The 16,492-nt window shown below is 38.7% G+C and overlaps 1 protein-coding gene across 1 annotated transcript; it reads right to left on the bottom strand.

Moving 5' to 3' along the window:
- Positions 1-13,408: 13,408 nt before the first annotated feature.
- Positions 13,409-14,353, bottom strand: LOC100481646 (olfactory receptor 2B11). Its single transcript, XM_002930950.1, has one exon. The coding sequence runs from the start codon at positions 14,351-14,353 to the stop codon at positions 13,409-13,411; it is 945 nt and encodes a 314-aa protein (XP_002930996.1).
- Positions 14,354-16,492: the final 2,139 nt, after the last annotated feature.

Below are 16,492 nucleotides of genomic sequence, written 5' to 3' on the forward strand. Positions count from 1 at the left end.
TTCAAAGTCATGGTTTTCTTGTGGATTTTCTGCTTAGATGATCTGTCCATTGCTGTAAGTGGGGTGTTAAAGTCCCCCGCTGTTGTTGTATTATTAACAATGGGTTACTTTGTGTATGTTATTAATTTTTTTATATATTTGGATGCTCCCAAGTTAGGGCCATAAATATTATTAATTGTTAGATCCTCTTGTTGGAGAGTTCCCTTTATTATGACATGGCACCCTTCTTCATCTCTTGTTACAATCTTTGGTTTAAAATCTAGTTTGTCTGATATAAGTATTGCCACTCCAGCTTTCTTTTAACTTTCATTTTCATGATAAATAGTTCTCTATCCCCTCACTTTCAACCTGTAGATGTCTTTAGGTCTAAAATGAGTCTCTCTAGGCATTATAGAGATAGGTCTTTTTTAAAATCCATTCTGACCCCCTGTGTCTTTTGATTGGAGCATTTAGCTCATTTACATTCAGAGCAACTATTGATAGATATGTATTCATTGTTATTTCATTACTTGTTTCGTCATTGTTTCTGGACAGTTTCTCTGTTCTTTTCTGGTCTTTGTTGCTTTTGGTCTTTCCTTCCCACTCAAAGCATCCCCTTTAATTTTCTTGCAGGGGTAGTTTAGTGGTCACAAACTCCTTTAGTTTTTATTAATCTGGGAAACTCTTCATCTCTCCTTTTCTTCAAAATGATATCCTTGCTGGATAGAGTATTCTTGGCTGCAGATTTTTCACATTCAGCGTATTGAATTTATCAAGCCACTCCCACCTGGCTTGCCAAGTTTCTGTGGAGAGATCTGCAACTGGCCTTATGGGTCTTACCTATCTCTATGTTTTGCAAATTTAACTACAATATGTAGTTGGTCTGCTTTTGTTGATTTTATGGGAATTATCTGTCCCTCTTGGATCTGGATGTCTGTTTCCTTCTCCAGAAAACTCCAGGGAAGTTTTCATCTATGATTTCCTCATAAAAACCTTCTAATCTCTACTCTCTCTCTTCTTCTGGGACTCCTATGATACGAATGTTATTATGTTTGATGGAGCCACTGTGTTCGCTAAGTCTATTCTTCTGATCCATAATTCTTTCTGTCTTTTGTTCACTTTCATTATTTCCCATTATTCTATCTTCTATTTCACTTACTTGTTCCTCCACTTCTTCCATCACTGTGGTCATACATTCAGTCGGTTTCAAATCTCTGATTGCATTTTCATTTCTACCTGATTAGTTTTTAGCTCTTTTATCTCTGTGGTAGGGGTCTCCCTGATGTCTTTTATGCTTTTCTCAATCCCAGTGAGTATCTTTATGATTGTTTAAATTCTTCATCAGGCATGTTACTTATATCTGTTTTGATTAGATCTCTGGCCATGACCTTTTCTTGTTTTTTATTTTGGGATAAATTCCTCTGTCTTGGCATTTTAAGTCTGTCTTTTGTGTGTTAGAAATGCTGGTTATGTTTCTTGATCCTGATGGTACGGCTTTATGAAGAAACGGTCACATCGTGTCCCAGGCCTGGCCCTTCAGCAGGTGTCTCTGGCGTGTGCTGTGTGCCCTCTGCTGCTGTGTTGCAGCCGCTCTATCCTTCAGGCACTCGTCTGTAGAGACCCTCCTTGCCTTCAGTGGGCAGAATGTGGTGCTTGTTAACGAGTGTGCTCTAGTCTGCTGCTTAAATGGGACTTGATGCTGCTTCAGTTAGAACTGAAGACTTGCAGAACTCTGTGGTCGGGAAATATGGCTTATGCAGGGTTTTCTGCTGGTCTTCTGGGTGAGGGGCCTGCTGTGCTGGGCCTAAGGTACACGTGCCTGAGAAAAGCTGTACCAGCAGAGCAGAAGGGGGCAATACTTGGTCCAAACAGGTTAGGTTGGGTAAGCAGTGTAGGCTCTGTGCTATTTACTTCAGGTGGTTCTGTGCTTATGCTGAGGGAGAGGAGAGGGAAATGGTGCCATCTAGCTCCTTTATCATTGGGACTTTGTGCTTGCTACTCAGAGGGAAGCACTCCCAGAATACTGAGTCATTTCCCCTGGTGCATCCCAGGCATTTTTCAGATCTCTGTTTCCATGCTGCTTCCAGATTGCTTGTCTGCACAGTGCACTTTGGGCTCTATACCAGCCAAACCTGCTGACTTTGATTGATTTATAATTTTTTAAAGATTTATTTATTTTTAGAGAGAGAGAGTGCAAGAAGGGTGGGGCAGCAGGAGAGGGAGAGAGACACTTAAGCAGAAACTGAAACAGACCCCATGCCCAACACAGAGCCCAATGCAAGGCTTGATCTCATAAGATCAAGATCTGAGCCAAAACCAAGTGTCAGATGCTTAACCTGTTGTGCCACCCAGGTGCCCCAAGCCTGTTGACTTTTAAAACAGCAAACTTTAGGGACCTGTTGTAGCAGGAACCTGCGCTGGTCTTCTGGGGGAAGTTCTCACCACACTGGGATGGATGCAGGTTTGTCTGAGAAGGGCAGTTGTGTCAGACTGCAGGGGTGTGGGATTTGGAGCAAGCAGGCTAAACAGCCAGTGTCCAGGTTAGCTGCCCTCAACAGGTGTCTCTAAACCTATGCTGAGTGGCAGGGGCGGGGGGAGGAGGATGGTGCACTTTGGCTCTTTTATCCCTGAAGAGGCAACTCTGAGAATGTCACTTCTCACAGATGTGCTCAAACAAGAGCACCTCTCCCTTGTGCGCCTCAGGCATTCCTCAGATCACACCATCTGCCCCCAAGGGTCGTTTGTCTGCTTTCTCTCCAGGAGTAGGGCAACGTCTTCATGGTTCTATCCCAGCCAAGCCCGCCAACCTCTAAAACTCCAGTCTTTGAGCCCCACTGGTTGCAAAAACATGAAAACCAGCCCCTCTCATTTTCCCAGCCAGTGGCTTTGAGGGTGCCTTCTACTTGTGCGTACCCTGTGTGCTCTTCTCTCTCTTGCCTTTCTCTGTGACTAGGGCTCCCTCCTCTCCATAGCACTCATGATCTTTTTCTCCCCAAGTCACTTCTCCATACCCCTATCTTCCTCAGTGTGGCCCCCTCTCTCCTTCTAGCTGTGCAGTTTTTCTGTCAGTCCTTAGGGCAATTTCTTGAGTATTCAGAATGATTTGATAGTTATCTAGTTGTGTTCAAGGGTTGGGGTAAGCTGAGGGTCCTCCTACTCATACGTCCTCTCTTTCTCATAAGATTTAAGTGTTTCTAGTCCTAACAATAAAGGAGCACAAAAGTGACTTAGAGAGGAAAAAGACAATAATTGGTCTTTCCAATGAGAAGGAATCAGTGATGTTTAAAATTAAAAGTTCTAGATATTTACATTAGCATTTTTTATTATGTTCAACTAGCCAACATATAGTAATCACTAGTTTTTGATGTAGTGTTCAATGGTTCTTTAGTTGCATGTAACACCCCATGGTAAATATTTAACAGTTTTAGAACAAAAAGACTTCATGACAGTCTTTCTGTTTCTCTCTCTGTCTCTCACATAATGTTAGTCAGATATGTAGATAAACATTAAGATTTTTATCATATGGTTTCACTTATTTGTGGAACATAAGGAATAGCAGGGAGATCATCAGGAGAAGGAGGGGAAAAATGAAGGGAAGGAAAACAGAGGGGGAGACGAACAATGAGAGACTATGGACTCTGGGAAACAAACTCAGGGTTTTAGAGGGGAGGGGGGTGGGGGGATAGACTACCGCAGGGATGGGTATTAAGGAGGGCACGTATTGCATGGAACACTGGGTGTTATATGCAAACAATGAATCATGGAGCTCTACATCAAAAACTAATGATGTACTGTATGGTGACTAACATATCATGATAATAATAATAATAAATAAAAAAATTCACCAAGCTGTAACCTTAAGAAGCATGCATTTTACTGGATGTACGTCATACATCTATTAAAAGGGAAATTTAAAACGAAAAAAAAATGCATTAAGATTTTGAAAACTTCTCACACATAATTCAACAGTGAATCATTTTGAGAAACAAATTCAAATACACTGTCACTTAGAAATGGAATGGTTTTCCTTTGACAACCCTTCCTGTGGTTCACGATCCTACTCTTTTCCCTAAACCACCAGGATTATGTGGATGTGTGCTGTTCCATGTCATATATGTGGTGGATAATTTTTACTTCCTCTCTTCCACCCCAGATCCACTGTATCCCAAATGTTGCTTCTATCCTCTGCTGTACCTTGAGAGGCTGAATCAAGAGGGTTCCTTGATACCTGGCTACTGGCTGGGATCAGGCAATGAGAGCCACCATTTAAGGATTGGAGACAGAGAACAGCCAGGTTGGGATATCCACCAGCTTCCTCTCAGCTGGACCAGTCAGGCTGCCTGAATCGCTTCAGCAAAGGCCACAGCTCCTGGTGGTAACCACGTGCCCACGGATTTTCTCTTTCTGGCTCCCAGTACTAGTTCCCTGGTTTGTTACTTTAGGCCTTGTGTTTATAACGTAGTGCGTGTATAATATGCATATAGAAATCCCTTGCTGGTATTTTTCAATTCTTCCCACACCTTGGTAAATCCTTCCTCTGTTAAACTTCCCTCATTTTTCCAATTGGAGTGTATCACATATTTTCTGCTGGGATCATAGCTGATATAACTTTCCATTAACTAACTTTTACTAATGTGAAAATACACTGGCTATTAGTGCTCAAAAAATATGTACAGTTATCCTGTACATATTATGTCACTTGACTTTTTTTAAATTTTATTATGTGAGTCACCACACAGCGCATCATTAGTTTTTGATGTAGTGCTCCGTGATTCACTGTTTGCGTTACTTGACTTTTACAAACACATACACACGTATGTTTCTCATGGCAGAGAAATTGGAAGTTTTTAAAAAAATACATCTCAGGAGGGCACGTATTGCATGGTGCACTGGGTGTTATACGCAAGTAATGAATCATCGAACTTTACATCAGAAACCAGGGATGTACTGTATGGTGACTAACATAATATAATTAAAAAATTAAAATAAAAGATACAAGGGAATTTTTGGCATGATGAAAATATTCTATCTCTTGATAGGACAGTGGATTGAAATATAGCTTTCGGATCTGTTCAGTTTGTAATTAAATTCTTCCTCAGTGAAAATGGCCTTTAAAATGATTAAATCTTACAGAACACAGGTAGCTTGCTCATTGAAAAAAAAAATACATCTCTATGTAATATACTTTTGCAGTTTTTGATATGTTGTGCTTCTGTTTCCATTCTTCCCACATTATTTACTAATTTTCCTTGTGACGTTTTTCTGACGATTTATTAAGGTGTTAGTTTGCACTGTTTGGCTTCCACATGCTTATGTTTTTCACAGTCTTTTTATTGATTTCTAGTTTGATGCCATTGTGATTAGATGATGTGTTTTATATGATTTCAGTCATTTAAAATTTATTTTGAGTTGATTATGGCCTAGCTTATTGTCTATTCTGTAGAATGTTCTATGAGTGCTGAGAAATACACGTATTCCACTATTGTGGGGTGGAATGTTCTAGAACTGTTGGACTTGGTTTATTCATAGTGTCATTCAAATATTCTATTTCCTTGCTGGTCTTTGGTCTGGTTGTTTTGTTCGTCCTTGAAAGGGTGCATTGAAATTCAACCATTATTATGGAATGATCAGTTTCTCCAATCAGTTTTTACTTCATGCATTTTGGGAGTCTGTTGTTGGATACATATATGTTTATGATTGCTTATCTCATTGGTGGGTTGACCAGTTTTAACATTCTAAATTGTTGTTACTGGTATATAGTAATTATGTCTGTATGTGCATTTTTTTTTAAAGATTTCACTTATTCGACAGAGAGAGAGACAGCCAGCGAGAGAGGGAACACAAAGTGGGAGAGGAAGAAGCGGGCTCCCAGCAGAGGAGCCTGATGTGGGGCTCGATCCTAGAACGCCAGGATCACGCCCTGAGCCTAAGGCAGACGCTTAACCTCTGTGCCACCCAGGCGCCCCTGTATGTGCATTTTTTTTAAATCTCAGTATAGCCATTAGTGCTCTTGGTTTCTGTTTGAATGGAGTATCTTTTTCTATATTTTCAGTTTCTGCATTTTTTATAATAATTTTTTATTGTTATGTTAGTCACCATACAGTACATCCTTAGTTTTTGACGTAGTGTTCCATGATTCATTGTTTGCATATAACACCCAGTGCTCCATGCAATATGTGCCCTCCTTAATTCCCATCACTGGCATTTTTGAATCTAAAGTGAACCTTTTATACACAGCATGTAGTCAGTTTGTTGTTTTTAAAATCCATTCTGTCAGTCTCTTCTTATTTGTAAATTAATATATAACTCTTCAGAATCTTTAGATTTATAGAAAAGTTGAGGAGAAAATAGAGAGTTCCTGTAAATCCCCTCTTCCATGTGAAGTTTCTCCTATTATTAACACCTCACTCACTCACCGTATATTATTGGTTTCTATGAACGATTTCTAGTTTAATTCCACTGTGGCTTGAGTGCACACTTCATGTGATTTCTTCTTTTAAATTTGTTATTATGTGTTTTATGGTCCTGAACGTGACTGTCATGGTGAATGTTCTGTGTGAGCTTGAGAATGATGTGTTTTTGCTGTTGTTGGGTTTCTGTAAAAGTCAGTTAGATCCAGTTGATTGATGGTGCTGTTCAGCTCACCTGTGTCCTTGGTGACTGTCTACTGGCGGGATTTGTCCATTACCAACATTGTGATAGTGACTTCCTCTATTTCTCCTTGCAGTTCTATCAGGGTTTTTCTTTTTGTTTTTTTATTTTTTTGCCTCACATATTTTGACACTGTTAGGTGCATACATATTAAGGATTGTTATATCTTTTTTGACCTCTTTATGATTATTTTATGCCCTTCCCTATGATAATTTCCTTTGACCTGAAGTCAACTTGTCTGAAATTAATATAGCTACGGCAGCTATGTTTTGATTAGTCTTAGCATGGTGTATTTTCCCATTTATTTTTAAGGTAGCTGAGTCTTTAAATTTAAAGTAGGTTGCTTATAGTCAATTTATAGTTGGATCTTGTTTTTATATCTGCTTGAGGAATCTTTATCTTTTAACTGGAAAGTTTAGGTCATTGACATTTAACGTGATTATTATATAGCTGGAATAATATCTAACGTATTTGTTACTATTTCCCATTCATTGATCTTCTTTGTTTCTTTTTTCCCTCACAAGCTTTTTTTTTTTTTTTTTGCCTTTTCTGATATTGACTGGGCATTTAGTAAGATTCTATTTTCTCTTCTCTTTTTTCATATCAATTATTTTTCTTTCCAAAGATTTTTTTATGGTTGCCCTAGAATTTGTAAGATACATTTAGAACTAAAGTCTGTCCACTTCAAAATAACACCATACCACTTCATGGGTCATGCAAGTACCATACAGTAAGGTATTCCCAATATATTCCTAATCCTCCTTTCTATCTCATAACATTGAATTTATTTTACTTAAACCAAAGCTATAATGACTGAAAACATTATTGCTCTTATTATTTTGAAGAAACTAGTATCTGTTATATCAATTAATAATAATAAGGAAAGGTTTTATATTACCTTCATTTATTCCTTCTCAAACCCTCTCCTGTTTGTTTTTTAAAGGTTTTTAAATTTAAATTCCAGTGAGGTAACATGATATTAGTTTCCGGTGTACAGTCTAGATTCAGCACTAGCATACAACACCGTGTGCTCATCATGACAAGTACACCCCTTAATCCCCATCATGTAGTAAACCCATGTCCCCACACACCACCCCTCTGCTAACCATCGGTTTGTTCTCTAGAGTTAAGAGCCTGTTTCTTGGTTTGCTTCTCTCTCTCTTATTTTGTCCTTTTGCTCATTAGTTTGTTTCTTAAATTTGATATATGAGTGAAGTCATATGGTATCTATCTTTCTCAGACTGCCTTATTTTCCTTAGCATTATAATTTCTAGCTTCATCCATGTCATTGCAGATGGCAAGAGTTCATTCCTTTTTATTGCCAAATAATATTCCATGGTGTATATATATCACATCTTTTTTATCCACTCATCTACTGATGGTCACTTTAGCTGTTTCCATAATTTAGTTATTATGGATAATGCTGCAAAACACATAGGGGTGCATGGACCCCTTTGAATTAGCACAGTCAGTAATTTCATTGACAATGTCTGTAGCAACATTTTTCTAGATAGGTTTCCTGAGGCAAGGGAAATAAAAGCAAAAATAAACTTTTGGAATTACATCAAAATAAAAAGCCTCTGTGCAGCAAAGGAATAATCAACAAAACTAAAAGGCAGCCTACATAATGGGACAAGGTATTTGCAAGTGATGTATCCAATGAAGGTTAGATTCCAAAATATATAAAGAAACTGCACAGCTTAACATCCAAAAAACATGTAATCAAATTAAAAATGGGCAGAAGACATGAGTGGACATTTCTCCAAAGAAGACATCCAGATGGCCAACAGACACATGAAAAGATGCTCAACATCACTCATCAGAGGGAAATACACATCAAAATGACAGTGAGATATCACCTCACACCTGTGAGAACGGCTAAAATCAAAACCACAGGAAACAACAAGTGTTGGCGAGGATGTAGAGAAAGGGGATCCGTCTTACACTGTTGGCGGGAATGCAAGCTGGTACAGCCACTCCTGAAAACAGTATGGAGTTTACTCAAGAAGTTAGAAATAGAACTACCCTTCAGTCCAGCAATTGTACTCCTGGGTATTTACCCAAAAAAATACAAAAATGCAGTTTTAAAGTATTTCTTAATTGGCTTACCCAGACTGATAATTCAGTTATCAATGCTAACTATTCATTTCTCAGGTTTTTTTGTAGTATATTTTCATTTTAGAAAACCTTTCTTTTCCAATTTTGTTGTACATAAATGTGAATTTCACTACTGATTATTTTTTTCAATTTTATAATATTTTTTATTATGTTAGTCACCATACAGTACATCCCTAGTTTTTGATGTAAAGTTCCATGCTAAGTGAAATAAGTCAAGCAGAGAAAGACAATTATCATATGGTTTCACTCATTTATGGAACATAAGAAGTAGGAAGATCACTACTGATTAAAGTACTTACTTGACTTTCACAGAACATTTACTTCAGAGGAAACAGCCTCTTCTAAATGGTCAGCTTGGTCTTACTGTATTTGCCTTTGAATTTGCTAGAGTTATGATTTTTATTTTTGCTGCTTATGGATTTATATCTCTTTTTGTAAGCTTGGGGCCTATAGAATTCTTCACACCTGGGCAAGATTATGTCCTATTCTTGTTTTGGGCTACATATCTCCCATTAGTTTGATCCTGTCTGACTTCTCTCTCTAGTGGGTATTGCAAATGTTTTCTCTATGATGGCCTTCTCTACTTCTGGGTGCACATAAAAATCTACCAAGAATGTTTTGTTTTTAGAATGTTTTTCAAAATAGTTTTCTGGACGTGATCTCAAGATTCTGATACAGGAAGTCTGCAGTGGAGCCAAGTTTGTGGTTTTTAAAGCCTGATAAGATTCTGATATGTGTCATGGTTGAGCAGCAGTCCTCGAGCTGCTGAGACCAGTCCCATCAAGTGTGCCTGCACATGTCACATGCAGATACAGTAAACATCCATCGTAGAAATGTCTTTCAATATGTTTGCTGAAAACAATTGACTTAGATATGGATATTGATCTTTTTGTAGATTTCACCTAAAAGTATGCACCATCTGTTTATTGATTATGGTAGCTATCTCTTAAAGAGTTCCATTTTTCAGTGAAACAGATTCAGTAAAAAAGGAAACATATTCTTTACCTTAATGTTTAAACTACAGTGCAATTAACTAAATTATCATGTCCTATGTGGTAGCTGCTAATATATTTATGCCATAATTAAGAGGAAGCAATTAGCCTACTGCATACCGATTTGAAATTGCAAACATAGTAATTGACTGCAAACATTATATCCTAAAGGAATAAATAGTATTGAGGTGTCAGGCTCTTGGGAAGGTATACTGGGAATATAATGAGCAGCTTTATTTCAAAACCTCACAAGCATTTTGTAAAAGGCTGTTTATTCATACAGCCCAACAGTGACTTTCTTCCTTCTTCAGCTCCTCTATGATCTCTGCTTCCATTCTGGGATTCAGAGTTTTCCAATGAGTTAATTCCCAAATTGTGCTATGTTATTTCCTCTCAAAAAGAAGCCAATAAAATCAGAAGAGGAGTGCTTGAGACGTGGTAAACATGGTTAACAGTGTACTTTGGAGCTATCAAACATTTAATATGTTAACTTTCTTTCCCAAACTCCAAAACTCCAAACACAATATATGGCTTTCTCCAAATTCGTTTAAATATGGGTTACTTTTTTAAAAAACTGCTGTTAAGATTTACTGGAACAATCAGGGAAATTCAAATCAAAACCACAGTAAGATACCACCTTACACCAGTTAGAATGGCTAAATTTGACAAGGCAAGAAACAACAATTGCTGGAGAGGATGTGGAGAAAGGGGATCCCTCCTACATTGTTGGTGGGAATTGCAAGTTGGTACAGCCACTCTGGAAAACAGTGTGGAGGTCCCTTAAAAAGTTAAAAATTGAAGCTACCCTATGACAGCCATTGCACTACTGGGTATTTACCCCAAAGATACAGACGTAGTGAAGAGAAGGGCCGTATGCACCCCAATGAAAATAGCAGCATTGTCCACAATAGCCAAATCGTGGAAAGAACTGAGACGCCCTTCAACAGATGACTGGATTAAGAAGTTGTCGTCCATATATACAATGGAATATTACTCAGCTATCAGAAAGAACGAATTCTCAACATTTGCTGCAACATGGACGGCACTGGAGGAGATAATGCTAAGTGAAATAAGTCAAGCAGAGAAAGACAATTATCATATGATTTCTCTCATCTATGGAACATAAGAACTAGGAAGATCGGTAGGGGAAGAAAGGGATAAAGAAAAGGGGGTAATCAGAAGGGGGAATGAAACATGAGAGACTATGGACTATGAGAAACAAAATGAAGACTTCAGGGGGAGGGGGTGGGGGAATGGGATAGACTGGTGATGGGTAGTAAGGAGGGCACGTATTGCATGGTGCACTGGGTGTTATACGCAACTAATGAAGCACCACTTTACATCGGAATCTGGGGATGTACTGTATGGTGATTAACATAATATAATAAAATAAAATTAAAAAAAAAAGAAAATGTTGCAATGCAAAGAACAGAAATTAAAGAGCGAACTAATTTATTATGATTAATTATTGATTGCCATCAATATATATCTGTGTTAGGGGCTTGTACAATATGAGTCAGTGGGTTTTGTTCTTGCCATTTGGAAGTGAATATTGGAAACACACCATGCAGCCAGATGTATGAACACCTTCCATAAATGTACTTAGTTGCTAGAAAAGTAATTGCATGTTTACCTCAATATAAGTTAAGGATGAGATTTTTATAAGGGTGGGGAGTAGAGAAGTATGAGAAAATGACAGATTTATAATGAATTAATATTCCTGATGAAATCAAAAGAACTCCCCCTACCGCATCATCATAAATCTTCTTAACTCATCACTTCTTTTTTTTTTTAAGATTTTATTTATTTATTCAATAGAGATAGAGACAGCCAGTGAGAGAGGGAACACAAGCAGGGGGAGTGGGAGAGGAAGAAGCAGGCTCATAGCAGAGGAGCCTGATGTGGGGCTCGATCCCATAACGCCGCGATCACGCCCTGAGCCGAAGGCAGACGCTTAACCACTGTGCCACCCAGGCGCCCCCTTAACTCATCACTTCTATCTCAGAATTGATGTGATAGACAAATTATTTTCCATCCCTCCCATGTTATCCTCCACTCTCACTTTCTTTCTTCTTACCATCTAATGCTCTGATTCCTAAGTGATTGAACTAGTTCATCCTTTGAGTAGCTTCCAAATACACCTAATATTCTCGGGCTGGGTAAATTGTTTCCCAGTGAAGCCTACGTGACTCGCAACACTAGGAGGCTACACAGAAGCCTGTCAGGATTTGCATCCTCAATGTCTCCCTTTGGAAACCTAGAGGTAGTTACTTTGGTCAAATACCTCAAAAGGAAGGAATCCCACGGAGACATATAGGAAAGTAAGAGTCAGATATTACATTTGAATTATATTATTTATAAAAGATCAGACAGTGAATGTGTGGTTGAGACAGTCAGTTATAGGATATGAGGTATTATCCCGTCTTGTCTTGCTGGTAATTGATAAGAGCAGTTGACTAGGTCTGTTGGTGGCAGTAGAACTGGTGCAGCACTGTGGACATCAGGATGGAGAGTCCTTTACCAGTGAAAAGTAGAGATACCATACAACCCAGTGATGCCACTTCTGGTATTTACCCAAGGAAACAAAAAACATTAATTAAAAAAGACATAGTACCTCTATGCTTATTCCAGCATTATTTACAATAGCCAAGATTTGGGAACAACCTGAGTGTCTATCAAAAGATCAGTGGATAATGAAGAAGTTGTATGCATATTCAATGGGACATTACTCAGCTGTAAAATGAAATGAGATCCCTCCATTTACAACAACATGGATGGACTTAGATGGTTTATGTTAAGTGAAGTAAATGAGGCAGAAAAAGACAAATACCATATGATTTACATTATATATGGAATCTTAAAGACAATAGTAGTGAACATACCAACAACAACAACAACAACAAAAACAGAAATAGACTCATAAATACAGAGAACAAACTGGTAGCTGCTAGCGGGGTGGGTGTAGAGGTGGACAAATTAAGTGAAGGAGCTTACGAGGTACAAAGTTCTAGTTATAAGATAATTAAGTCACAATAATGAAAAGTACAAAATAGAGAATATTGTCAATAATATTGTCATAATGTTGTATGCTGACAGATGGTGACTACACTTACCATGGTGTCCATTTCATAAGGTGTATGATTGTTGAATCACTATGTTGTACACCTGAAACTAATATAACATTGCGTATCAACTATACTTCAATAAAAAATTAAACTAAAAAAGTTGATTAGCAAATCATACCTGTAATATCGTATCTATAATAGCAAGAAGGTATAGTCCATATTACTTGTATTATTTTTATAAAATTACATTTTTATGAATGTAAACATGGGTTTCCTTTGTTTGATTGATGATAACTCGGTCAGTCAGTGAGCATTCATTTGTTGCTTACTTCTGAGATTCCTACAGCGGAATCTCCCAATGGACTTAGAGGACTTAATGACAGGGATCCACTCTCATGCAAATTGCAGGCAAGTGGGGATTAGAGTTCCCATTGCAAAAGGAGGGCCAATAAATCATAGCATTGTGGTGAATATATGTATGTGTAGATCAGATAATGACTGAAGGATGCTCACCATTTTGGAAGAGGGTTAAATCCAGAGGTAATTTAGAGCCGAGGCTCTTTGGAGTCTAAATGGAGAGTGCAGAGTATATAATAGCTGTGTTTATTCTCTTCCCTGATGGTTCAATGGGAGGAGAAGCCTCCTTATTGCCCCTTTCATGTCCTTGTTCCTCAAAGTATAGATTAAAGGGTTAAGCATAGGAGTCAGCAGACTGTAGAACAGGGCCATGAGTTTGTCCTTTTCCTGGGAATTAGTACCAGAAGGTTGCACATACATGCATATTACTGGCCCATAGAAGAGAGAGACCACAATTACATGAGAGCCACAGGTGTTGAAGGCCTTCTTGTTTCCTGTTGATGACCGAATTCTGACCACTGTAGCTACAATGAACCCATAGGAGACAAGGATAAGAGACAAGGGAACCAGGGTAAAGAAAGTCCCTACAAGAGAGAGGATAGTTACATTGAAAGTGGTGTCGACACAGGACATCTTGATCATCACTGGAATCTCGCACAAGAAGTCATCCACCTTGTTGTTACCACAAAGTGGCAGCTGGACAGTGAGGGACGACTGAAGCAAGGAGTTAGCCAAACCACTTATCCATGCCACAGCCACTAGGGAGACACAGAGTCGCCGATCCATGATAGCCTGGTACCTCAAGGGCTTGCAGATGGCCACGTACCGATCCAAGGACATGACCGCCAAGAGGATGCATTCCGTGGCCCCCAGGAAGTGAAACATATAGAACTGGGCCACACAGCCTCCGAAACTGATGGACTTATCTGGTCCCCAGAGATTCAGCAGCAGTTGAGGGATGGTGGTTGTGGTAAAACACAGGTCCAGGAAGGAGAGGTTGGAAAGGAAAAAGTACATAGGGCTGTCAAGACGACGGTCTACCCTGGATACCACGATAATCAAGATGTTTCCCACTAGAGTGCAGATGTAAGCCACAAACACCATTATGAAGAGTGGCATTTCTAACCAGGGGTGGTCAGAGAAACCCAAGAGGATGAAGACTTTTGGAGTACTTGCATTGTCCAGATTCATGACCGTCATTCCTCTTGGTGGATTCAAGTCAAAGTGAGGGCTTGTATTTCGGTACTGGATTTTCCTGATGGTCAGTTTATTCATTTAAGTACAGTAAATTATGCAGGGAGTTTCTCTGTGGTGTCACTCCAGTGAAGTGATCTAATACTTATACTCACGAAAAAGTAGGAGTCTAAATGTCAAACATGATTATTTTGTAGCACATCAGAAAGAAAGGCCAACAGATCTCTATATTTTGCCTAAGAAATGCAATAGAACAAACGTCTATAGAAAAATGATTAGGGAAGGGGAAAGTCAGCATTGCTCTTATATCAGAGACTAGCATAGAACAAAGGAGTGGTTCCCAGGAACCAGCCATGCCAACTTACCCTCTGGCTTCATTGCTTCCATCCACCGCCTGCTGGCCCTGGGCCACTCTGTTTGAATTCATGACTTGGTTTCGGTAAGTTCAGGACTTTGTGAGCTCCAGCTGGGTCAGTCTGAATGCATAGAAACAAGACATAGTGCTGTTCCTTGGGCCTACACCTCAAATCCTAAAATGACTTTTGCAGCATACACTTTTTGTCATAACAGGAAACATGCAGCTGAAAGGTGATGATTCCTTGCCACATGTTCAGTACTTGAGGAACAAGGCAAACAGTGACTGACAGCACAGCCTGGCGATACGGGACTTTCAAGACATCAGTGCTTAAAAAATGATGTGGTGTGTGTTAGTACTTGTTACATGAGGAGTTGCAATCTATCGCAAACCGCACAGTTACATGGTTCTTTATGGACTTGCTGTTTGTTTCCTTTGCACTTGTGAGTGTGTCCGTGTGTGACTTGGGTTATGATGTAAAATGTATACCTTGTTATCAGCAGTGGTAGGAAGGTTAAAAACACCGTTGTAGTGGAAAAGAAGATAAGAAATCAGAGAACCTGGTCCAGTAGACTGCCGATAGTTAACACATAGACCTTTCCTGCATTGCTTCCTTACCACCTGTGTCTTGTGAGAATTAATTATTAACTATGTGTGACTATGCTTCATTAAGTGAAATACTTAATGGGTGGGTAGTTACTTTTATGAAGTGTAGTGCCCAGTGGTGATTAAGAGTCTATATCAGCTCATGAATCCTTGTCCCAGTTTCATCCAAATACTCACAATGTATTTACCCCTGTCGGAAGCCTCACAAAGATTGCATTTTCTTCCCTTTCATTCCTCAAAACTCTCCTATCACGTGGCTTGAATCCAGTTTCCATTATGTTAAGCTTTTTATGCCAGTTCACATATATTTTAATTCACAGAAATTCCCACTAATGCGAACAGTGTCCCTACATTGTTTTTCATTAAAGGAATCATGTTTTAATGTTTTAAGTTATAGTGATGTTGCATTATTAGAGTTGTCAATTTATTTCCAAATTTCTTTTACTAAACAAGTTTTCACAGAGAGGCAACAACACGCATTGAGCTGCAAAAAGTTAAAATCAGTGATGCTGAATAGATCACTCCCACCCACATACAACACCTACCTTAAATCACTGCAGGTATTCAATGGTCATGATCCCTGTTCTTGCAAAATTGACATTGACCTTGTCTTTCCAACAGTATTAAGCATTAATTAGAGATAAGGATTGAATATTCTCTCCGGCTTCGGTGGCTTCACTTTGTCATATATTTGTTCCTTAATGTTATTCATTTATTTGATTTGAAGGGTCCCAAATATGTTTATATGTGGAAACCAATTTTTCTCTAAAGTCATATTTGTTAAGGAAGGGCTCTCTCTCTTTGTATTTAAAGCTGTGGGACATTTTCTTCATACAGATAATGAACCTCAGGGGACGTGTCGTAACAAGAAATGCTATAGACATTCTCTTGTGGGAATGCTACCTTTTAACTTACTTCTTGCCACAATAAAGTGGAAAGATAAATTTTGGTATTTTCCTTGTTGTGAGACATGGACTCAGGACTAACAGAATCCTAGAAAACTCATCTACTCAACAATTGAATAGAAAACTTCCTTGGACATCAGGGGAAATTTAAGACAATTGCTTTTGGTGTCAAGATAGAATTTTCTTTTATTTATATTTTCCACAGGCTATTGTTGCTTGAAAACTGCTATAGAAAAGCCGAATATTCCTAGTTCTACACAGAGGAAGATG

The sequence above is a fragment of the Ailuropoda melanoleuca genome, chromosome 4 (assembly GCF_002007445.2).
Source record: "Ailuropoda melanoleuca isolate Jingjing chromosome 4, ASM200744v2, whole genome shotgun sequence".
NCBI lineage: Eukaryota > Metazoa > Chordata > Mammalia > Carnivora > Ursidae > Ailuropoda > Ailuropoda melanoleuca.